This window comes from Babylonia areolata, chromosome 35 (assembly GCF_041734735.1).
Source record: "Babylonia areolata isolate BAREFJ2019XMU chromosome 35, ASM4173473v1, whole genome shotgun sequence".
Taxonomy (NCBI): Eukaryota; Metazoa; Mollusca; class Gastropoda; order Neogastropoda; family Buccinidae; genus Babylonia; species Babylonia areolata.
In genome coordinates, this window is record NC_134910.1 from 785,001 (window position 1) to 810,000 (window position 25,000).

Below are 25,000 nucleotides of genomic sequence, written 5' to 3' on the forward strand. Positions count from 1 at the left end.
GAGGCCCTGAGGGAGAGGGACGTGAAGATCTCGGAGCAGCGACAGCAGCTAAGCCGCATGGAGGTGGAGCTGGCCCAGAGCACGCACCTGAAGGAGCGCAGTCAGACCAAGCTGACCAACGTCACCGGGGAGTCCCAGGTCACCGCCGCTTCTTGGCTCACACCTCCTCCTGCCTGCACACACACGTTGCTTCACCTGCTTGTCGTGTACACGTGTGTGTGTGTGTGTGTGTGTGTGTGACACAAAGTTGGTGTTGTTGTCATGGTGACAGTGGATTTTTTTGAATACATTTTTGTGTGTGTGCTGTGGAAAGCACTATTGGTGTTGTCATGGTGACAGTGGTTTTCTCTCGTTGATATGGGTTTTTTTTTATGTGTGTGTGTGTGTGTGCAGTGAAAAGCACTATTGGTGTTGTTTTGTGATGTATAATTACTGATTGCAGTAAGCACACTAAATGTGTTATTCTGATGACCTACATAGAATGCAGAGAAGGCAATAAATGTGTTAGTCTGATGACAGTACATAGAATGCAGAGAAGGCACTAAATGTGTTCTGATGACAGTATATAGAATGCAGAGAAGGCACTGAATGTGTTCTGATGACAGTATATAGAATGCAGAGAAGGCACTGAATGTGTTATTCTAATTACAGTATATAGAATGCAGAGAAGGCACTGAATGTGTTCTGATGACAGTATATAGAATGCAGAGAAGGCACAGAATGTGTTATTCTGATTACAGTATATAGAATGCAGAGAAGGCACTGAATGTGTTATTCTAATTACAATATATAGAATGCAGAGAAGGCACTAAATGTGTTCTGATGACAGTATATAGAATGCAGAGAAGGCACTGAATGTGTTATTCTAATTACAGTATATAGAATGCAGAGAAGGCACTGAATGTGTTATTCTAATTACAATATATAGAATGCAGAGAAGGCACTAAATGTGTTCTGATGACAGTATATAGAATGCAGAGAAGGCACTAAATGTGTTATTCTAATTACAGTAAATAGAATGCAGAGAAGGCACAGAATGTGTTATTCTAATTGCAGTATATAGAATGCAGAGAAGGCACAGAATGTGTTATTCTAATTGCAGTATATAGAATGCAGAGAAGGCACTGAATGTGTTATTCTAATTACAATATATAGAATGCAGAGAAGGCACTAAATGTGTTATTCTAATTACAGTATATAGAATGCAGAGAAGGCACAGAATGTGTTATTCTAATTACAATATATAGAATGCAGAGAAGGCACTAAATGTGTTATTCTAATTACAATATATAGAATGCAGAGAAGGCACAGAATGTGTTATTCTAATTACAATATATAGAATGCAGAGAAGGCACTAAATGTGTTATTATGATGACGATATATAGAATGCAGAGAAGGCACTAAATGTGTTATTCTGATGACGATATATAGAATGCAGAGAAGGCACTAAATGTGTTAATCCTATTACAGTACATAGAATGCAGTGACAGAAGGCTTATGGATTGCAGTAACGGCACTGTGCACTGTATGCGTTGTCATGGTGACGGTAGACTAATGGACCGCAGTGAAGGCACTGTATGCGTTGTCATGGTGACGGTAGACTAATGGACCGCAGTGAAGGCACTGTATGCGTTGTCATGGTGACGGTAGACTAATGGACTGCAGTGAAGGCACTGTATGCGTTGTCATGGTGACGGTAGACTAATGGACCGCAGTGAAGGCACTGTATGCGTTGTCATGGTGACGGTAGACTAATGGACCGCAGTGAAGGCACTGTATGCGTTGTCATGGTGACGGTAGACTAATGGACCGCAGTGAAGGCACTGTATGCGTTGTCATGGTGACGGTAGACTAACGGACTGCAGTGAAGGCACTGTATGCGATGTCATGGTGACGGTAGACTAACGGACTGCAGTGAAGGCACTGTATGCGTTGTCATGGTGACGGTAGACTAACGGACTGCAGTAACGGCACTGTGCACTGTATGCATTGTCATGGTGACGGTAGACTAATGGACCGTAGTGAAGGCACTGTATGCGTTGTCATGGTGACGGTAGACTAATGGACCGCAGTGAAGGCACTGTATGCGTTGTCATGGTGACGGTAGACTAATGGACTGCAGTGAAGGCACTGTATGCGTTGTCATGGTGACGGTAGACTAATGGACCGCAGTGAAGGCATGATGTGCGTTGTTATAGTGACAGTCAGAGGGCACTGTTGGCGTTGTCATGGTTACAGTGTGACAGACGGGTTAAGGACCACTTCATAAAAGCAGACATGTTTCCATAATTTTTTCTTCTTCTTCTTCTTAATATCGAGAAATTATTGGATTTAAATTATTGCAGCGGAGAGCACTAGCCTCTGACCTTGAAGACACCAACAATGTAGAGCTGGAAAAATGCGTTTGAAAAATCAGTATTTCAGGCAAAAAACAGTGTTTATGTTTGTGTTTTTTTGTTAGTTTTAATTTTTTTTTTAAACTTATGGTTTAAAAAAAAAAAAGAAAAAAAAAAGGTGCAATTCCACCAACCTTTCACTGTGCCCTTCTGGGGAAAACTGCAATTTCTCAAGTGGTCCACAACTTTTCTGTGAACACTGTATTCTGTGATATGCTGTGATGGCATTGTTGGTGTTGTCATGGTTACCATACATTAGGTGTGCCGTGATACCATTGTTGGTGTTGTCATGGTTACCATACATTATTAGGTGTGCGGTGATGCCATTGTTGGTGTTGTCATGGTTACCATATGTTATTAGGTGTGCGGTGATGGCATTATTGGTGTTGTCATGGTTACCATATATTATGTGTGCGGTGATGCCATTGTTGGTGTTGTCATGGTTACCATATGCTATTAGGTGTGCGGTGATGCCATTGTTGGTGTTGTCATGGTTACCGTATTATTATTTGGCATGCAGTGATGGCTTTGTTGGTGTTGTCATGGTTACCATATGCTATTAGGTGTGCGGTGATGCCATTGTTGATGTTGTCATGGTTACCGTATTATTATTTGGCATGCAGTGATGGCTTTGTTGGTGTTGTCATGGTTACAGCACTTTAGTGTGTATGTGCATGTGTGTGCATTGAAGGTTGTTCTGATGTTGTCCTTGTTACTGAGTTGTCAGACTATAAGGCGATGCATTTTGTTGGTGTTTTGTTTTGGGGTTTGGGGTTTTTCTTTTCATGAGCTTGACATTTGTACCGCACACATGAGTGTGCATTATTGGTGGATTGATATTTTTTTAGAAAATAAAGAAGCAGGGATTATCTACCACAAATCCTGGAACAGCGTGAACTTTAAAAAAACAAATTAAAATAAGAAAGAAAAACAACACCAGTGATATATATATATATATTGGTGTCACCAGGAAACAATTTGAAAAGTGGTTACTCAGCAGGAAGCTGAACGTTCCCGACTCATAACTCGCCTTCCTTAACTCACTCAGGACGGTGAGTTATCCCCCTTACTTTTCCTCCCACGGTTGTCCAACTCGTGAAGGTTTAAACAAAACAAAAAATCTTGCTTCCGGTGACAACTGGATGTGAAGAGGTTGCCTGAGGTGCAGTTGTTGTCACGAATGCAGCGACACACTTCAATCCCCCACATTTGGACGAGGCTTGTTCTTATCATTCCATATGTAATCCCACACTGTTCAGGCTACTGTATCGTCTTGATCAGATACTAAACAGTCAAAATGGAAAGTGTCTTTGACATTTGTTAGCTGGCTAATTTTATTTTGTGTGAATTGTTGTCTGGTGATTTTTTTGTATGTGTTGTCATTCATTAGACTTTCAGAATGTTCTCACTAGCGAAGCTTTTTGATGTGGGTGTGATCATGGATCACCCATTCCTCTGAGTTCTGTAAGTGTTTTCCACACAGTCTTTGGGTCCCTATCCATTGCTGAGTTCTGTAAGTGTTTTCCACACAGTCTTTGGGTCCCTATCCATAGCTGAGTTCTGTAAGTGTTTTCCACACTGTCTTTGGGTCCCTATCCATTCCTTTGAGTTCTGTAAGTGTTTTCCACACTGCCTTTGGGTCCCTGTCCATAGCTGAGTTCTGTAAGTGTTTTCCACACTGTCTTTGGGTCCCTATCCATTCCTTTGAGTTCTGTAAGTGTTTTCCACACTGTCTTTTGGTCCCTATCCATTGCTGAGTTCTGTAAGTGTTTTCCACACTGTCTTTGGGTCCCTATCCATTGCTGAGTTCTGTAAGTGTTTTCCACACTGTCTTTGGGTCCCTATCCATTGCCGCACACAGTGGGTTTTTTCATCTTTTTTCTGTCGTCATTCTTATTTGTTTCCGTTATTATTCTTTTTCTTTCTTTTTTTCCATCATTTTTCACACACAGTTATTTTTTTCATCTTTTTTCTGTTGTCATTCTTATTTGTTTCCATTATTATTCCTATTCTTTCTTTTTTTCCATCATTTTTTGTGTGTGTGTGATTTCATTTCAGCAAAGATTTTTTCTTGTAAAGCCTTTTGAACACATTATTATTATTATTATTTTAGTTAGATGCATTTAACTCATTCAGCCCTGCATCGGAGCACTGCTGTGGCATTGATTTTTTTATTTGATTAATTAATTTATTATTATTATTTTAATTAGAATGGCTGATACATGCCTACATAATTATGTTTTAACCGAACAGAAAGAGAACTAACTTCTGTGATATTTCCGGCTCTGTCCGCACAGAAAGAGAACTGACTTCTGTGATATTTCCGGCTCTGTCCGCACAGAAAGAGAACTAACTTCTGTGATATTTCCGGCTGTGTCCGCACAGAAAGAGAACTAACTTCTGTGATATTTCCGGCTCTGTCCGCACAGAAAGAGAACTAACTTCTGTGATATTTCCGGCTCTGTCCGCACAGAAAGAGAACTAACTTCTGTGATATTTCCGGCTCTGTCCGCACAGAAAGTGATATTTCCGGCTGTGTCCGCACAGAAAGAGAACTAACTTCTGTGATATTTCCGGCTCTGTCCGCACAGAAAGAGAACTAACTTCTGTGATATTTCCGGCTCTGTCCGCACATGTAGATTTGGAGGGAAGAACGCTCGATTTCTGAATAATTATTCTCTGCGTTTTTCCTGCGTTGGTTGGCAGGATGGCCTGTGGAGGCTGTGACCTCTGTAGGGGTGAATGGGTTAATTGAAAGTGATTTCAGTTCGTGTATTTGAGTCATTTTCTGGCGGGTTTTTTCCCCGTTTTTGATTGTGTTCGTGATCGCTCAGCAACTGAATGAAACGTGTTTGTCAGGTCTTCAACGTGCTGACTGATGTTCTCACTGATTAAATTGGGCAGTAGCGTGTCTGATGAATCTTTATACTGAAAGAAACGTGTTTGTCAGGTCCTCAACTTGCTGACATGTTCTCACTGATTAAATTGGGCAGTAGCGTGTCTGATGAATCTCTATACTGAAAGAAACGTGTTTGTCAGGTCCTCAACTTGCTGACATGTTCTCATTGATTAAATTGGGCAGTGGCGTGTCTGATGAATCTCTGTCCGGTTCTAATTTAGATTGTTGGTGATGTATTCAGTGTGTGAACGTGTTCATATATGCTGAGTTTTGCACGCATTACAAAAAGCGAAATTAAAACTGTTAACAGTTTTGCTGTGCTGTTGTTGTTTTCTTAATGATGCTGAATTAAGCAGTGCTGTGCGATGTGCTGTAGAGTGTTCTGTGGTTTTGTCCGTAACTAATCTGTGACAAAACTGGATGTGGTGTTTCAGAATATTCCATGGCAACACTGCTACAACATGTTTTGTTTCATTTCTGTAGTGATTTACTGTGTTTTGTCCGTAACTAATCTGTGACAAAACTGGATGTGGTGTTTCAGAATATTCCATGGCAACACTGCTACAACATGTTTTGTTTCATTTCTGTAGTGATGTACTGTATTCACATGGGGATCTTTAAAGAAAAGAAGTATATTCACATTCGGACATCAAATGATGCGTTCTTTCTTTTTATAGTAAGTTAATGCCTTTGATAGAACATAAGAATGATGCTACATTAAGTGATTAAAGTTGGCGTAAGCAATGTGTGTGTGTGTGTGTGTGTGTGTGTGTGTGTGTGTGTGTGTGTGTGTCTATCTCTCTCTCTCTCTCTCTCTCTCTCTCTCTCTCTCTCTCTCTGTGTGTGTGTGTGTGTGCAGCAAAGTGATGTGTGTGTTGGCTGTGTGTGCAGCAACGGATCACGGCCCTGCAGAAAGAGGTGGACCAACAGAAACGTTTTGCGGACGACGTGAAGAGAGGTCAGTGCTGGGCTGGGTCCTTGTCTTTCTTCCTGGGGAACGTTTGGCTTTTGGGATGTTGGTTTAAAAAAGCACTTAGGACACACATACACGCACACACACTTACATCCCCCCCTCCCCACACGCACACATCCACCGTCATCCACACACACACACACACACACACACACACACACACACACACACACACACACACACGAACACACACACACACACTGACGGACACACACACACACTAACACACACACACACACACACACACACACACACACACACACACACACACACTGACAGATATACACACACTCATGGTGACCAGGTGTTGATTTCTGGTTTGGGGGGAGGTTGTGTGTGTGTGTGTGTGTGTGAGCCGCTTCAAGTTTACACCAGTGAGCTTCTACTTGTAATTCGCCCCACCATTGAGGCATCCATTCTTGGTCTTCGGGTTGGCACAGTACATGCTGAATTTTGTGTTCTTCCCGTAGCTGTACGAATGCTGGCATTCAGCGGGGATTATTAATGTGTAGTTTTGATCTGCATTGAAAAAAACACAGGAAGAAGAAGGAGGAGGAGAAGGAGGAGGAGGAGGAACACTAGTTTCCTACCAGTGCAATGAATGGAATGCCCCAGCAGCAACAAGCAAAACGAACTACCTGCCCATGCACTAAAACACCAAATAATTAATCAGTGACTGAAAACCAAAGTGCTAGGCCTTGAAATAGGCACGGTATTTTCGGCGACATGTAACTGCGCAAACACAATACAGCGTGATTTCAAGAGCTGAAAAGTTAAAAAGTTGAAAACAACCTTGAAATACTGTATGCTGATTTCATGCCAGTGACAGTTTAACGGTGACAGCTATGACTGCTGACAGTTTAACGGTGACGGCTATGGCTGCTGACAGTTTAACGGTGACAGCTGTGGCTGCTGACAGTTTAACGGTGACGGCTATGGCTGCTGACAGTTTAACGGTGACAGCTATGACTGCTGACAGTTTAACGGTGACAGCTATGGCTGCTGACAGTTTAACGGTGACAGCTATGCCAGTGACAGTTTAACGGTGACAGCTATGGCAGCTGACAGTTTCACAACCTCGGAGAAGGCCGGTGGCAGTTTAACGCCGATGCAAAAGCGCCTTTGGCAGCGTTCACGACGACAGCAACTGGCAGCAGAACAATGCATGTTCAGGGGCCCTCTCTCTCTCTCTCTCTCTGGTCAGGGGCAGCCACTGTGTGGCCCTGTGGTGGGGTGGCTTGCAGCAGTTGTCTCTCTTGCAGTGCAGTGCAGTGCAGTGGTGAAGGGTGGTCGCCATGTTGTGTGAACCTCATGTTCCGTGTTGACGATGTTGGTGTTCAGTCAGCAGTCACGTGCTCCACACCAGGAACAAGGTGGTAGAATGGTTAGGACGTTCTTCTGCTGATACAATGTCCGTGACGGTCTGGGTTCCAATTTAGGTCTCAGTTGACCTTTCCCTCAAGTTGGACTTCAGAAATCAAGCTGAGCGTCTTGTCGTTCACATAATAATAATGATAATGATAATAATAATAATAATAGTAAGTATTTATATAGCGCTGAATCCTGTGCGTAGACAAATCAAAGCGCTTTCACACCAGTCATTCACACGCATGCGTAACTCTAAAACTGGAGAAACTAAAGACAAGGAAGAGGCAGGGAAGGGAGGCTATCTTAGGAAGAGGTGGGTTTTAAGGCCAGACTTGAAAGAGCTGAGTGCGGAGACTTGACGAAGCGAAAGAGGAAGTTCATTCCAATTGCAAGGTCCAGAGACAGAGAAAGAACGGCGTCCAACAGTGGAACATGTTTGAATCTGGGTATGTGTAAACAGGGTGGGTCCGAAGCCGATCGTAGTGAGCGAGATGGAGTGTAGAGGTGAAGGCAGCCGCAAAGATAGGAAGGGGCAGATTTGTGAATACATCTATAACATAGAACGTTGATCTTGTACTTTATTCTGTGTGAGACAGGAAGCCAGTGGAGATGTTGCAAAAGAGGAGTGATGTGCTCAGATCTTTTCTTTCTGAGGACGAGTCGGGCAGCAGAGTTTTGTATGCGCTGAAGGGACTGAATGGATGAAGCAGGCAAACCAGACAATAGGGAGTTACAGTAGTCAAGGCGAGAGAGAATGAGAGAAACAACAAGTCTAGATGTTGCGTCGGTGGACAGATATTTCCGAACGGAACTGATGCGCAGTTGACAGTAGCAGGATTTACAGGTCTGACTGATAAGTGTTTACAGGGACAGTGTGTTGTCAAGGACAACGCCGAGGTTCCTGACCGAACTGGAAAGAGGGATGGATGTACTGCCAAGTTTGATTTTGTCATTTATGATAGAAGAGAGTTTTTGTACTTCCTTTGATGATTGCTTCAGTTTTGTCCGCGTTCATTTGTAACTTATTCCGAGTCATCCAGTTCTGAATGTCCAGGAAGCAGTCGGATGTTTCTTGCAAGAGCGACGACAATTTTTCAGAAGTATCACTTTTCTGGAGTTGAGTGTCATCAGCATAAGAATGATGACAGACATGGTGGTTGATAATTTCGGCGAGAGAAGCAGTGTACAGTGTGAAGAGAACTGGGCCTAAAACAGATCCCTGTGGGACACCGTGTTCGACTTTAACGGGTTCAGACTGGAAATTATCGACGATGACAGACTGGAATCGGTCAATGAGATAAGATTTGAACCATTTGAGAGCAGTACCGTTGATACCAAATACAAAGTGAAGCCGGGAAAGAAGCACTGAATGGTCTGTCAGGGAGATAGGTGTGCGGGTGAGTCTAAGAACCGAGGTCTCGGATGCAGCACGCATTTGGCGCACTGGAAAAGATCCCATGGCAACATAAGGGTTGTCCTCTGGCTAAATGGTGCAGATGAAATCCACCCTGATTGGCTAAATGGTGCAGATGAAATCCACTCTGATAGCTACACAAAAATAAGGTATGCACTCAGTGCCTGACCAAGCGTTTTGGGTCAAGCTGCAGGTCAGGCATGTGCCTGACAGGTGTGGTGGCGTTGCCTATATGGATTTGTCCGAACACAGTGACGTCTCCTTGAAAAAACTTAAACTGGAACTGTAACTGTTCTGAATAGTTAGACACGTCTGGCCGTACTGTGCCTGTAATGAGGTGGGGATGTGTGTGTGTATGTGTGTGTGTGTGTGTGTGTGTGTGTGTGTGTGTGTGTGTGTGTGTATGTGTGTGTGTATGTGTGTGTGTGTGTGTGTGTGTGTGCTTATCAGGGACAGAGGGTTTGTGGCTGGAGTTTGTCCTCAACTGTGTTAGCTTATCAATGTGACAAAGGATAAGTCAGAAAGGGTGTGTGTGTTTGGGGGGGGGGAGGTGAGGGGTGGGGTGGGGCGGAGGGGGGGGTGAAGGGAGCGTGTGTGTGTGTGTGTGTAGGTGTGTGTGTGTGTGTTGTGTGTGTGTGTGTGCATGTAGGTGTGTGTGTGTGTGCATGTAGTTGTGTGTGTGTGTGTGTGTGTGTGTGTGTGTATGTGTGTGTGTGTGTGTGTGTGTGTGTGTGTGTGTGTAAAATGATGGTGATTGACGGCTGCACCACACTTTTCCGATTATCTCCACTTTTGTGCGCGCACACACACACACACACTCTCTCTCTCTCTTTCTCTCTCTCTGAGTCTCCCTCTGTCTGTCTGTCTGTATGTCTGTCTATCTGTATGTCTGTCTGTCTGTGTCTGTCTGTCTGTCTGTCTGTCTCTCTCTCTCTCTGTCTGTCTCTCTCTCGTTCACCTGTGACATTTTTATTCTCATACTATTTTATATGTTGAATTATGTTTCCTTTGGCAGTGAGCAGCCCCTTCCCTGTTATTGCCATGTGTATTTTTATTAGACTTACTGTTTTATATTCATATTAGTATAATATTTTTAACATACACAATGTATGCTTACGTGTGTGTAAGTGTGCGTGTGGGATATAGAGTTGGGGGATTGGAGATGGTGGGGGATATATGGTGGGGGCTGGGGTGGTGGAGATGGTGGGGATATAGATTTGGGGATTGGAGATGGTGGGGGATATAGAGTGGGGGATTGGAGATGGTGGGGGATATATGGGGGGATTGGAGATGGTGGGGGATATAGAGTGGGAGATTGGATATTGTGGGGGATATAGAGTGGGGGATTGGAGATGGTGGGGGATATAGAGTGGGAGATTGGATATTGTGGGGGATATAGAGTGGGGGATTGGAGATGGTGGGGGATATAGAGTGGGAGATTGGATATTGTGGGGGATATAGAGTGGGGGATTGGATATTGTGGGGGATATAGAGTGGGAGATTGGATATTGTGGGGGATATAGAGTGGGGGATTGGAGATGGTGGGGGATATAGAGTGGGGGGATTGGAGATGGTGGGGGATATAGAGTGGGGGGATTGGAGATGGTGGGGGATATATGGGGGGATTGGAGATGGTGAGGGATATATGGGGGGATTGGAGATGGTGGGGGATATAGAGTGGGGGGATTGGAGATGGTGGGGGATATATGGGGGGATTTGAGATGGTGGGGGATATATGGGGGGATTGGAGATGGTGGGGGATATAGAGTGGGGGATTGGAGATGGTGGGGGATATATGGGGGGATTGGAGATGGTGAGGAATATAGAGTGGGGGATTGGAGATGGTGGGGGATATAGAGTGGGGGGATTGGAGATGGTGGGGGATATATGGGGGGATTGGAGATGGTGGGGGATATATGGGGGGATTGGAGATTGTGTGTGTGTGTTGGGGGGTATATTGTGGGGGGGGGGGGGGTTGGAGATGGTGGGGATATATGGGAGGGATTAGAGAAGGTGGCGGGAAATTAGAGTGTGTGTGTGTAGGGTGGTGGGGGGTGGAATTGGAGTGGGGTATAGGGTCGGGGGATTGGACATGGTGGTACAGTGTGGGAGGGTGGGGGGGAGGTAGAGAAATGGTGAGCGGCGGGGGAGGGGCAGTGTCGGGGAGGTGGGGGTGGGGAAGGGGGGGAGGGAGTTCGGGAGACTGACGAGCGCAGGGCAGTTGATTTTGTCCACCCCGCTAGCTGCCAGCCTCTCTCTGGCTCCCCCCACCCTCCTGCTCCTTCCTTCTCCCTCCTTCACCCACACCCCTCCGGAACGTGTGTGTGTGTGGTGTGTGTGTGTGGAACAGCGCTATCAGCCAGGGACGGTGATGTCTGGCGGTCAGAAAGTTGTGCTGGCGGCGAGTGGTGCGTGTGTCACGGGGCAGGAGTGGAGTGGGCTGTTGGTTCTGTTTGTGTTCCTCAGTGCCGGTGTGTGTGTGTAGGTATGTGTGTGTGTGTGTGTTGTGTGTGTGTGTGTGCATGTAGGTGTGTGTGTGTGTGCATGTAGTTGTGTGTGTGTGTGTGTGTGTGTGTGTGTGTGTATGTGTGTGTATGTGTGTGTGTGTGTGTGTGTGTGTGTAAAATGATGGTGATTGACGGCTGCACCACACTTTTCCGATTATCTCCACTTTTGTGCGCGCACACACACACACACACTCTCTCTCTCTCTCTCTCTCTCTCTGAGTCTCCCTCTGTCTGTCTGTCTGTATGTCTGTCTATCTGTATGTCTGTCTGTCTGTGTCTGTCTGTCTGTCTGTCTGTCTCTCTCTCTCTCTGTCTGTCTCTCTCTCGTTCACCTGTGACATTTTTATTCTCATACTATTTTATATGTTGAATTATGTTTCCTTTGGCAGTGAGCAGCCCCTTCCCTGTTATTGCCATGTGTATTTTTATTAGACTTACTGTTTTATATTCATATTAGTATAATATTTTTAACATACACAATGTATGCTTACGTGTGTGTAAGTGTGCGTGTGGGATATAGAGTTGGGGGATTGGAGATGGTGGGGGATATATGGTGGGGGCTGGGGTGGTGGAGATGGTGGGGATATAGATTTGGGGATTGGAGATGGTGGGGGATATAGAGTGGGGGATTGGAGATGGTGGGGGATATATGGGGGGATTGGAGATGGTGGGGGATATAGAGTGGGAGATTGGATATTGTGGGGGATATAGAGTGGGGGATTGGAGATGGTGGGGGATATAGAGTGGGAGATTGGATATTGTGGGGGATATAGAGTGGGGGATTGGAGATGGTGGGGGATATAGAGTGGGAGATTGGATATTGTGGGGGATATAGAGTGGGGGATTGGATATTGTGGGGGATATAGAGTGGGAGATTGGATATTGTGGGGGATATAGAGTGGGGGATTGGAGATGGTGGGGGATATAGAGTGGGGGGATTGGAGATGGTGGGGGATATAGAGTGGGGGGATTGGAGATGGTGGGGGATATATGGGGGGATTGGAGATGGTGAGGGATATATGGGGGGATTGGAGATGGTGGGGGATATAGAGTGGGGGGATTGGAGATGGTGGGGGATATATGGGGGGATTTGAGATGGTGGGGGATATATGGGGGGATTGGAGATGGTGGGGGATATAGAGTGGGGGATTGGAGATGGTGGGGGATATATGGGGGGATTGGAGATGGTGAGGAATATAGAGTGGGGGATTGGAGATGGTGGGGGATATAGAGTGGGGGGATTGGAGATGGTGGGGGATATATGGGGGGATTGGAGATGGTGGGGGATATATGGGGGGATTGGAGATTGTGTGTGTGTGTTGGGGGGTATATTGTGGGGGGGGGGGGGGTTGGAGATGGTGGGGATATATGGGAGGGATTAGAGAAGGTGGCGGGAAATTAGAGTGTGTGTGTGTAGGGTGGTGGGGGGTGGAATTGGAGTGGGGTATAGGGTCGGGGGATTGGACATGGTGGTACAGTGTGGGAGGGTGGGGGGGAGGTAGAGAAATGGTGAGCGGCGGGGGAGGGGCAGTGTCGGGGAGGTGGGGGTGGGGAAGGGGGGGAGGGAGTTCGGGAGACTGACGAGCGCAGGGCAGTTGATTTTGTCCACCCCGCTATCTGCCAGCCTCTCTCTGGCTCCCCCCACCCTCCTGCTCCTTCCTTCTCCCTCCTTCACCCACACCCCTCCGGAACGTGTGTGTGTGTGGTGTGTGTGTGTGGAACAGCGCTATCAGCCAGGGACGGTGATGTCTGGCGGTCAGAAAGTTGTGCTGGCGGCGAGTGGTGCGTGTGTCACGGGGCAGGAGTGGAGTGGGCTGTTGTTCTGTTTGTGTTCCTCAGTGCCGGCCTGTGCGTCCGTCAGTGCTTTTGGTGGGACGTCCCGGCAACGTGTGTGTGTGTGTGTGTGTGTGTGTGTGTGTGTGTGTGTGTGTACACTGGGATCACCCCGAGGATCTGACAGGGGTTTTGTACTGAGATCATCTGTAGTTCTGGGTTTGTACTGACATCATCTGTAGTTCTGGGTTTGTACTGAGATCATCTGTAGTTCTGGGTTTGTACTGACATCATCTGTAGTTCTGGGTTTGTACTGACATCTGTAGTTCTGGGTTTGTACTGACATCATCTGTAGTTCTGGGTTTGTACTGACAAGTGTAGTTCTGGGTTTGTACTGAGATCATCTGTAGTTAAGGGTTTGTACTGACATCATCTGTAGTTCTGGGTTTGTACTGACATCATCTGTAGTTCTGGGTTTGCACTGACATCATCTGTAGTTCTGGGTTTGTACTGACATCATCTGTAGTTCTGGGTTTGCACTGACATCATCTGTAGTTCTGGGTTTGTACTGGCATCTGTAGTTCTGGGTTTGTACTGACATCTGTAGTTCTGGGTTTGTACTGACATCATCTGTAGTTCTGGGTTTGTACTGACATCTGTAGTTCTGGGTTTGTACTGAGATCATCTGTAGTTAAGGGTTTGTACTGACATCATCTGTAGTTCTGGGTTTGTACAGAGATCATCTGTAGTTCTGGGTTTGTACTGACATCATCTGTAGTTCTGGGTTTGTACTGAGATCATCTGTAGTTCTGGGTTTGTACAGAGATCATCTGTAGTTAAGGGTTTGTACTGACATCATCTGTAGTTCTGGGTTTGCACTGACATCATCTGTAGTTCTGGGTTTGTACAGAGATCATCTGTAGTTAAGGGGTTGTACTGACATCATCTGTAGTTCTGGGTTTGTACTGACATCATCTGTAGTTCTGGGTTTGTACTGACATCTGTAGTTCTGGGTTTGTACTGACATCATCTGTAGTTCTGTGTTTGTACTGACATCTGTAGTTCTGGGTTTGTACTGACATCATCTGTAGTTCTGGGTTTGTACTGACATCATCTGTAGTTCTGGGTTTGTAGTGACATCTGTAGTTCTGGGTTTGTACTGACATCTGTAGTTCTGGGTTTGTACTGACATCATCTGTAGTTCTGGGTTTGTACTGGCATCTGTAGTTCTGAGTTTGTACTGAGATCATCTGTAGTTCTGGGTTTGTACTGACATCATCTGTAGTTCTGGGTTTGTAGTGACATCTGTAGTTCTGGGTTTGTACTGACATCTGTAGTTCTGGGTTTGTACTGACATCATCTGTAGTTCTGGGTTTGTACTGGCATCTGTAGTTCTGGGTTTGTACTGAGATCATCTGTAGTTCTGGGTTTGTACTGACATCTGTAGTTCTGGGTTTGTACTGACATCTGTAGTTCTGGGTTTGTACTGAGATCATCTGTAGTTCTGGGTTTGTACTGAGATCATCTGTAGTTCTGGGTTTGTACTGACATCATCTGTAGTTCTAGGTTTGTACTGACATCTGTAGTTCTGGGTTTGTACTGACATCATCTGTAGTTCTGGGTTTGTACTGACATCTGTAGTTCTGGGTTTGTACTGACATCATCTGTAGTTCTGGGTTTGTACTGACATCTGTAGTTCTGGGTTTGTACTGACATCTGTAGTTCTGGGTTTGTACTGACATCATCTGTAGTTCTGGGTTTGTACTGACATCTGTAGTTCTGGGTTTGTACTGACATCATCTGTAGTTCTGGGTTTGTACTGACATCATCTGTAGTTCTGGGTTTGTACTGACAATCTGTAGTTCTGGGTTTGTACTGACATCATCTGTAGTTCTGGGTTTGTACTGAGATCATCTGTAGTTCTGGGTTTGTACTGACATCATCTGTAGTTCTGGGTTTGTACAGAGATCATCTGTAGTTCTGGGTTTGTACTGACATCATCTGTAGTTCTGGGTTTGTACAGAGATCATCTGTAGTTCTGGGTTTGTACTGACATCATCTGTAGTTCTGGGTTTGTACTGACATCATCTGTAGTTCTGGGTTTGTACTGATCATCTGTAGTTCTGGGTTGTACTGACATCATCTGTAGTTCTGGGTTTGTACTGAGATCATCTGTAGTTCTGGGTTTGTACTGACATCTGTAGTTCTGGGTTTGTACTGACATCATCTGTAGTTCTGGGTTTGTACTGAGATCATCTGTAGTTCTGGGTTTGTACTGACAAGTGTAGTTCTGGGTTTGTACTGAGATCATCTGTAGTTAAGGGTTTGTACTGACTCATCTGTAGTTCTGGGTTTGTACAGAGATCATCTGTAGTTCTGGGTTTGTACTGACATCATCTGTAGTTCTGGGTTTGTACTGACATCATCTGTAGTTCTGGGTTTGCACTGACATCATCTGTAGTTCTGGGTTTGTACAGAGATCATCTGTAGTTCTGGGTTTGTACTGACATCATCTGTAGTTCTGGGTTTGTACTGACATCATCTGTAGTTCTGGGTTTGTACTGACATCATCTGTAGTTCTGGGTTTGCACTGACATCATCTGTAGTTCTGGGTTTGTACTGGCATCTGTAGTTCTGGGTTTGTACTGACATCTGTAGTTCTGGGTTTGTACTGACATCATCTGTAGTTCTGGGTTTGTACTGACATCATCTGTAGTTCTGGGTTTGTACTGACATCTGTAGTTCTGGGTTTGTACTGACATCATCTGTAGTTCTGGGTTTGTACTGAGATCATCTGTAGTTCTGGGTTTGTACTGACATCTGTAGTTCTGGGTTTGTACTGACATCTGTAGTTCTGGGTTTGTACTGAGATCATCTGTAGTTCTGGGTTTGTACTGACATCATCTGTAGTTCTGGGTTTGTACTGACATCTGTAGTTCTGGGTTTGTACTGACATCTGTAGTTCTGGGTTTGTACTGACATCATCTGTAGTTCTGGGTTTGTACTGAGATCATCTGTAGTTCTGGGTTTGTACTGACATCATCTGTAGTTCTGGGTTTGTACTGACATCTGTAGTTCTGGGTTTGTACTGACATCATCTGTAGTTCTGGGTTTGTACTGACATCTGTAGTTCTGGGTTTGTACTGACATCATCTGTAGTTCTGGGTTTGTACTGACATCTGTAGTTCTGGGTTTGTACTGACATCTGTAGTTCTGGGTTTGTACTGACATCATCTGTAGTTCTGGGTTTGTACTGGCATCTGTAGTTCTGGGTTTGTACTGACATCTGTAGTTCTGGGTTTGTACTGACATCATCTGTAGTTCTGGGTTTGTACTGACATCTGTAGTTCTGGGTTTGTACTGACATCATCTGTAGTTCTGGGTTTGTACTGAGATCATCTGTAGTTCTGGGTTTGTACTGACAAGTGTAGTTCTGGGTTTGTACTGAGATCATCTGTAGTTAAGGGTTTGTACTGACATCATCTGTAGTTCTGGGTTTGTACAGAGATCATCTGTAGTTCTGGGTTTGTACTGACATCATCTGTAGTTCTGGGTTTGTACTGACATCATCTGTAGTTCTGGGTTTGTACAGAGATCATCTGTAGTTAAGGGTTTGTACTGACATCATCTGTAGTTCTGGGTTTGCACTGACATCATCTGTAGTTCTGGGTTTGTACTGACATCTGTAGTTCTGGGTTTGTACTGAGATCATCTGTAGTTCTGGGTTTGTACTGACATCATCTGTAGTTCTGGGTTTGTACTGACATCTGTAGTTCTGGGTTTGTACTGACATCATCTGTAGTTCTGGGTTTGTACTGACATCTGTAGTTCTGGGTTTGTACTGACATCTGTAGTTCTGGGTTTGTACTGACATCATCTGTAGTTCTGGGTTTGTACTGACATCTGTAGTTCTGGGTTTGTACTGACATCATCTGTAGTTCTGGGTTTGTACTGAGATCATCTGTAGTTCTGGGTTTGTACTGACATCATCTGTAGTTCTGGGTTTGTACTGACAAGTGTAGTTCTGGGTTTGTACTGAGATCATCTGTAGTTAAGGGTTTGTACTGACATCATCTGTAGTTCTGGGTTTGTACAGAGATCATCTGTAGTTCTGGGTTTGTACTGACATCATCTGTAGTTCTGGGTTTGTACTGACATCATCTGTAGTTCTGGGTTTGTACAGAGATCATCTGTAGTTAAGGGTTTGTACTGACATCATCTGTAGTTCTGGGTTTGCACTGACATCATCTGTAGTTCTGGGTTTGTACTGACATCTGTAGTTCTGGGTTTGTACTGAGATCATCTGTAGTTCTGGGTTTGTACTGACATCTGTAGTTCTGGGTTTGTACTGACATCATCTGTAGTTCTGGGTTTGTACTGAGATCATCTGTAGTTCTGGGTTTGTACTGACAAGTGTAGTTCTGGGTTTGTACTGAGATCATCTGTAGTTAAGGGTTTGTACTGACATCATCTGTAGTTCTGGGTTTGTACAGAGATCATCTGTAGTTCTGGGTTTGTACTGACATCATCTGTAGTTCTGGGTTTGTACTGACATCATCTGTAGTTCTGGGTTTGCACTGACATCATCTGTAGTTCTGGGTTTGTACTGACATCATCTGTAGTTCTGGGTTTGCACTGACATCATCTGTAGTTCTGGGTTTGTACTGGCATCTGTAGTTCTGGGTTTGTACTGAGATCATCTGTAGTTCTGGGTTTGTACTGACATCATCTGTAGTTCTGGGTTTGTACTGACATCATCTGTAGTTCTGGGTTTGTACTGAGATCATCTGTAGTTCTGGGTTTGTACTGACATCATCTGTAGTTCTGGGTTTGTACTGACAAGTGTAGTTCTGGGTTTGTACTGAGATCATCTGTAGTTAAGGGTTTGTACTGACATCATCTGTAGTTCTGGGTTTCCACTGACATCATCTGTAGTTCTGGGTTTGTACTGGCATCTGTAGTTCTGGGTTTGTACTGACATCTGTAGTTCTGGGTTTGTACTGACATCATCTGTAGTTCTGGGTTTGTACTGACATCTGTAGTTCTGGGTTTGTACTGAGATCAGCTGTAGTTAAGGGTTTGTACTGACATCATCTGTAGTTCTGGGTTTGTACAGAGATCATCTGTAGTTCTGGGTTTGTACTGACATCATCTGTAGTTCTGGGTTTGTACTGAGATCATCTGTAGTTCTGGGTTTGTACAGAGATCATCTGTAGTTAAGGGTTTGTACTGACATCATCTGTAGTTCTGGGTTTGCACTGACATCATCTGTAGTTCTGGGTTTGTACAGAGATCATCTGTAGTTAAGGGGTTGTACTGACATCATCTGTAGTTCTGGGTTTGTACTGACATCATCTGTAGTTCTGGGTTTGTACTGACATCTGTAGTTCTGGGTTTGTACTGACATCATCTGTAGTTCTGTGTTTGTACTGACATCTGTAGTTCTGGGTTTGTACTGACATCATCTGTAGTTCTGGGTTTGTACTGACATCATCTGTAGTTCTGGGTTTGTAGTGACATCTGTAGTTCTGGGTTTGTACTGACATCTGTAGTTCTGGGTTTGTACTGGCATCTGTAGTTCTGGGTTTGTACTGAGATCATCTGTAGTTCTGGGTTTGTACTGACATCATCTGTAGTTCTGGGTTTGTAGTGACATCTGTAGTTCTGGGTTTGTACTGACATCTGTAGTTCTGGGTTTGTACTGACATCATCTGTAGTTCTGGGTTTGTACTGACATCATCTGTAGTTCTGGGTTTGTACTGACATCATCTGTAGTTCTGGGTTTGTACTGACATCATCTGTAGTTCTGGGTTTGTACTGAGATCATCTGTAGTTCTGGGTTTGTACTGACATCATCTGTAGTTCTGGGTTTGTACTGACATCTGTAGTTCTGGGTTTGTACTGACATCATCTGTAGTTCTGGGTTTGTACTGACATCTGTAGTTCTGGGTTTGTACTGACATCATCTGTAGTTCTGGGTTTGTACTGACATCTGTAGTTCTGGGTTTGTACTGACATCTGTAGTTCTGGGTTTGTACTGACATCATCTGTAGTTCTGGGTTTGTACTGACATCTGTAGTTCTGGGTTTGTACTGACATCTGTAGTTCTGGGTTTGTACTGACATCATCTGTAGTTCTGGGTTTGTACTGACATCTGTAGTTCTGGGTTTGTACTGACATCATCTGTAGTTCTGGGTTTGTACTGACATCATCTGTAGTTCTGGGTTTGTACTGACAAGTGCAGTTCTGGGTTTGTACTGAGATCATCTGTAGTTAAGGGTTTGTACTGACATCATCTGTAGTTCTGGGTTTGTACAGAGATCATCTGTAGTTCTGGGTTTGCACTGACATCATCTGTAGTTCTGGGTTTGTACTGACATCATCTGTAGTTCTGGGTTTGTACAGAGATCATCTGTAGTTAAGGGTTTGTACTGACATCATCTGTAGTTCTGGGTTTGCACTGACATCATCTGTAGTTCTGGGTTTGTACTGACATCTGTAGTTCTGGGTTTGTACTGAGATCATCTGTAGTTCTGGGTTTGTACTGACATCATCTGTAGTTCTGGGTTTGTACTGACATCATCTGTAGTTAAGGGTTTGTACTGACATCATCTGTAGTTCTGGGTTTGCACTGACATCATCTGTAGTTCTGGGTTTGTACTGACATCTGTAGTTCTGGGTTTGTACTGAGATCATCTGTAGTTCTGGGTTTGTACTGACATCATCTGTAGTTCTGGGTTTGTACTGACATCTGTAGTTCTGGGTTTGTACTGACATCATCTGTAGTTCTGGGTTTGTACTGACATCTGTAGTTCTGGGTTTGTACTGACATCATCTGTAGTTCTGGGTTTGTACTGACATCTGTAGTTCTGGGTTTGTACTGACATCATCTGTAGTTCTGGGTTTGTACTGAGATCATCTGTAGTTCTGGGTTTGTACTGACATCATCTGTAGTTCTGGGTTTGTACTGACAAGTGTAGTTCTGGGTTTGTACTGAGATCATCTGTAGTTAAGGGTTTGTACTGACATCATCTGTAGTTCTGGGTTTGTACAGAGATCATCTGTAGTTCTGGGTTTGTACTGACATCATCTGTAGTTCTGGGTTTGTACTGACATCATCTGTAGTTCTGGGTTTGTACAGAGATCATCTGTAGTTAAGGGTTTGTACTGACATCATCTGTAGTTCTGGGTTTGCACTGACATCATCTGTAGTTCTGGGTTTGTACTGACATCTGTAGTTCTGGGTTTGTACTGAGATCATCTGTAGTTCTGGGTTTGTACTGACATCTGTAGTTCTGGGTTTGTACTGACATCATCTGTAGTTCTGGGTTTGTACTGAGATCATCTGTAGTTCTGGGTTTGTACTGACAAGTGTAGTTCTGGGTTTGTACTGAGATCATCTGTAGTTAAGGGTTTGTACTGACATCATCTGTAGTTCTGGGTTTGTACAGAGATCATCTGTAGTTCTGGGTTTGTACTGACATCATCTGTAGTTCTGGGTTTGTACTGACATCATCTGTAGTTCTGGGTTTGTACTGACATCATCTGTAGTTCTGGGTTTGTACTGACATCATCTGTAGTTAAGGGTTTGTACTGGCATCTGTAGTTCTGGGTTTGTACTGAGATCATCTGTAGTTCTGGGTTTGTACTGACATCTGTAGTTCTGGGTTTGTACTGACATCATCTGTAGTTCTGGGTTTGTACTGACATCATCTGTAGTTCTGGGTTTGTACTGACATCTGTAGTTCTGGGTTTGTACTGACATCATCTGTAGTTCTGGGTTTGTACTGGAATCTGTAGTTCTGGGTTTGTACTGACATCTGTAGTTCTGGGTTTGTACTGACATCATCTGTAGTTCTGGGTTTGTACTGACATCATCTGTAGTTCTGGGTTTGTACTGACATCTGTAGTTCTGGGTTTGTACTGACATCATCTGTAGTTCTGGGTTTGTACTGACATCTGTAGTTCTGGGTTTGTACTGACATCATCTGTAGTTCTGGGTTTGTACTGACATCTGTAGTTCTGGGTTTGTACTGACATCATCTGTAGTTCTGGGTTTGTACTGACATCATCTGTAGTTCTGGGTTTGTACTGACATCTGTAGTTCTGGGTTTGTACTGAGATCATCTGTAGTTCTGGGTTTGTACTGACATCATCTGTAGTTCTGGGTTTGCACTGACATCATCTGTAGTTCTGGGTTTGTACTGACATCTGTAGTTCTGGGTTTGTACTGACATCATCTGTAGTTCTGGGTTTGTACTGACATCTGTAGTTCTGGGTTTGTACTGACATCATCTGTAGTTCTGGGTTTGTACTGAGATCATCTGTAGTTCTGGGTTTGTACTGACATCATCTGTAGTTCTGGGTTTGTACTGACATCATCTGTAGTTCTGGGTTTGTACTGACATCATCTGTAGTTCTGGGTTTGTACTGACATCATCTGTAGTTCTGGGTTTGCACTGACATCTGTAGTTCTGGGTTTGTACTGACATCATCTGTAGTTCTGGGTTTGTACTGACATCTGTAGTTCTGGGTTTGTACTGACATCATCTGTAGTTCTGGGTTTGTACTGACATCTGTAGTTCTGGGTTTGTACTGACATCATCTGTAGTTCTGGGTTTGTACTGAGATCATCTGTAGTTCTGGGTTTGTACTGACATCATCTGTAGTTCTGGGTTTGTACTGACATCATCTGTAGTTCTGGGTTTGTACTGACATCTGTAGTTCTGGGTTTGTACTGAGATCATCTGTAGTTCTGGGTTTGTACTGACATCTGTAGTTCTGGGTTTGTACTGAGATCATCTGTAGTTCTGGGTTTGTACTGACATCATCTGTAGTTCTGGGTTTGTACTGAGATCATCTGTAGTTCTGGGTTTGTACTGACATCATCTGTAGTTCTGGGTTTGTACTGACATCATCTGTAGTTCTGGGTTTGTACTGACATCTGTAGTTCTGGGTTTGTACTGACATCATCTGTAGTTCTGGGTTTGTACTGACATCTGTAGTTCTGGGTTTGTACTGACATCATCTGTAGTTCTGGGTCTGTACTGACATCTGTAGTTCTGGGTTTGTACTGACATCTGTAGTTCTGGGTTTGTACTGACATCTGTAGTTCTGGGTTTGTACTGACATCTGTAGCTCCGTGTTCACACTGAAGTCACCTATAGCAGTGTTAACACTGAGATAATACATAGCTCTATATGGGTATACACTGAGATCATCTCTGTCTGTCTGTCTGTCTGTCTGTCTGTATGTATGTATGCATGCATGTATGTATGTATGTATATAATAATGATAAGAAGAAGAAGAAGAAGAAGAAGAAGAAGAAGAAGAAGAAGAATGGTAAAGTGAAGTCGTACCATGAAGATGGCAGTGTTTGGGGTAAAGTGAAGTCGTACCATGAAGGTGACACTGGGTGTTTGGGGTAAAGTGAAGTCGTACCATGAAGATGACAGTGTTTGGGGTAAAGTGAAGTCGTACCATGAAGATGACACTGGGTGTTTGGGGTAAAGTGAAGTCGTACCATGAAGATGACACTGGGTGTTTGGGGTAAAGTGAAGTCGTACCATGAAGATGACAGTGTTTGGGGTAAAGTGAAGTCGTACCATGAAGATGGCAGTGTTTGGGGTAAAGTGAAGTCGTACCATGAAGATGACAGTGTTTGGGGTAAAGTGAAGTCGTACCATGAAGATGGCAGTGTTTGGGGTAAAGTGAAGTCGTACCATGAAGATGACACTGGGTGTTTGGGGTAAAGTGAAGTCGTACCATGAAGATGACAGTGTTTGGGGTAAAGTGAAGTCGTACCATGAAGATGACAGTGTTTGGGGTAAAGTGAAGTCGTACCATGAAGATGACACTGGGTGTTTGGGGTAAAGTGAAGTCGTACCATGAAGATGACACTGGGTGTTTGGGGTAAAGTGAAGTCGTACCATGAAGATGGCAGTGTTTGGGGTAAAGTGAAGTCGTACCATGAAGATGGCAGTGTTTGGGGTAAAGTGAAGTCGTACCATGAAGATGACAGTGTTTGGGGTAAAGTGAAGTCGTACCATGAAGGTAACGGTGGGTGTTTGGGGGTGTGTGTGCAGACCTGAGCCAGTTTCATGACGAGCAGCTGACAGCGCTCCGGGAGGTGCACCAGCAGGACATGGAGGAGATGAAGAAACAGCACGCTGAGCAGATCAAGTCTCTGTCGGTCAGTTCTCTCTGTTTCTCTGTCTTCCTCTCTGTCTCTGTCTCTGTCTCTCTCTCTCTCTCTCTCTCTCTCTCTCTCTCTCCCTCCCTCCCTCCCTGTCTTCCCATCTCTCTTCGTATCTTTGTTTCGCTCTCTCTTTCTCTTTCTCTGTGTGTGTGTGTGTGTGTGTGTGTGTGTCTGTGTGTGTGTCTGTCTGTATGTATGTCTGTCTGTGTGCACGCACAAGCACACAACAAGCTGTCTTGACAGAGAGGGTATAGTGACAGAAGCTGTCTTGACATAGAGGGTATTGTGACAGAAGCTGTCCTGACAGAGGGGGTATAGTGACAGAAGCTGTCCTGACAGAGAGGGTATTGTGACAGAAGCTGTCCTGACAGAGGGGGTATAGTGACAGAAGCTGTCCTGACAGAGGGGGTATAGTGACAGAAGCTGTCTTGACAGAGGGGGTATAGTGACAGAAGCTGTCTTGACATAGAGGGTATTGTGACAGAAGCTGTCCTGACAGAGGGGGTATAGTGACAGAAGCTGTCCTGACAGAGGGGTATAGTGACAGAAGCTGTCTTGACAGAGGGGTATAGTGACAGAAGCTGTCTTGACAGAGGGGGTATAGTGACAGAAGCTGTCTTGACAGAGGGGGTATAGTGACAGAAGCTGTCCTGACAGAGGGGTATAGTGACAGAAGCTGTCTTGACAGAGGGGGTATAGTGACAGAAGCTGTCTTGACAGAGGGGTATAGTGACAGAAGCTGTCTTGACAGAGGGGGTGTGGTGACAGAAGCTGTCTTGACAGAGGGGTATAGTGACAGAAGCTGTCCTGACAGAGGGGGTATAGTGACAGAAGCTGTCCTGACAGAGGGTGGTGGTGACAGAAGCTGTCTGGACAGAGGGGGTGTGGTGACAGAAGCTGTCCTGACAGAGGGGGTATAGTGACAGAAGCTGTCCTGACAGAGGGGGTATTGTGACAGAAGCTGTCTTGACAGAGGGGGTATAGTGACAGAAGCTGTCCTGACAGAGGGGTATAGTGACAGAAGCTGTCCTGACAGAGGGGGTATTGTGACAGAAGCTGTCCTGACAGAAGGTGGTATAGTGACAGAAGGTGGTATAGTGACAGAAGCTGTCCTGACAGAAGGGGGTATAGTGACAGAAGCTGTCCTGACAGAAGGGGGTATAGTGACAGAAGCTGTCCTGACAGAAGGGGGTATAGTGACAGAAGCTGTCCTGACAGAGGTGGTATAGTGACAGAAGCTGTCTTGACAGAGGGGGTGTGGTGACAGAAGCTGTCTTGACAGAGGGGGTATAGTGACAGAAGCTGTCTTGACATAGGGGGTATAGTGACAGAAGCTGTCTTGACATAGAGGGTATAGTGACAGAAGCTGTCTTGACAGGGGGGGTATAGTGACAGAAGCTGTCTTGACATAGGCGGGTATAGTGACAGAAGCTGTCCTGGCAGAGGGGGTATGGTGACAGAAGCTGTCCTGA

The 25,000-nt window shown here is 44.7% G+C and overlaps 1 protein-coding gene across 11 annotated transcripts in view; it reads left to right on the forward strand.

The window, feature by feature from the left end:
* LOC143278152 (uncharacterized) overlaps positions 1–25,000 on the forward strand; it is a 189,149-nt gene that overhangs the window by 26,095 nt on the left and 138,054 nt on the right. For 10 of the 11 annotated variants that reach the window (XR_013053848.1, XR_013053849.1, XR_013053850.1 and 7 more), the window contains 3 exons: positions 1–138; positions 6,187–6,253; positions 23,416–23,522. The exon at positions 1–138 is cut by the window's left edge and continues 30 nt beyond it. Coding sequence is in view for 8 of the 11 variants with exons in the window: in XM_076583184.1 (XP_076439299.1) it covers positions 1–138; positions 6,187–6,253; positions 23,416–23,522 (312 nt within the window). In the remaining 3 variants the exon portion in view is untranslated. The remainder of the gene's footprint in view (positions 139–6,186; positions 6,254–23,415; positions 23,523–25,000) is intronic. The other variant, XM_076583191.1, reaches the window with a different exon arrangement.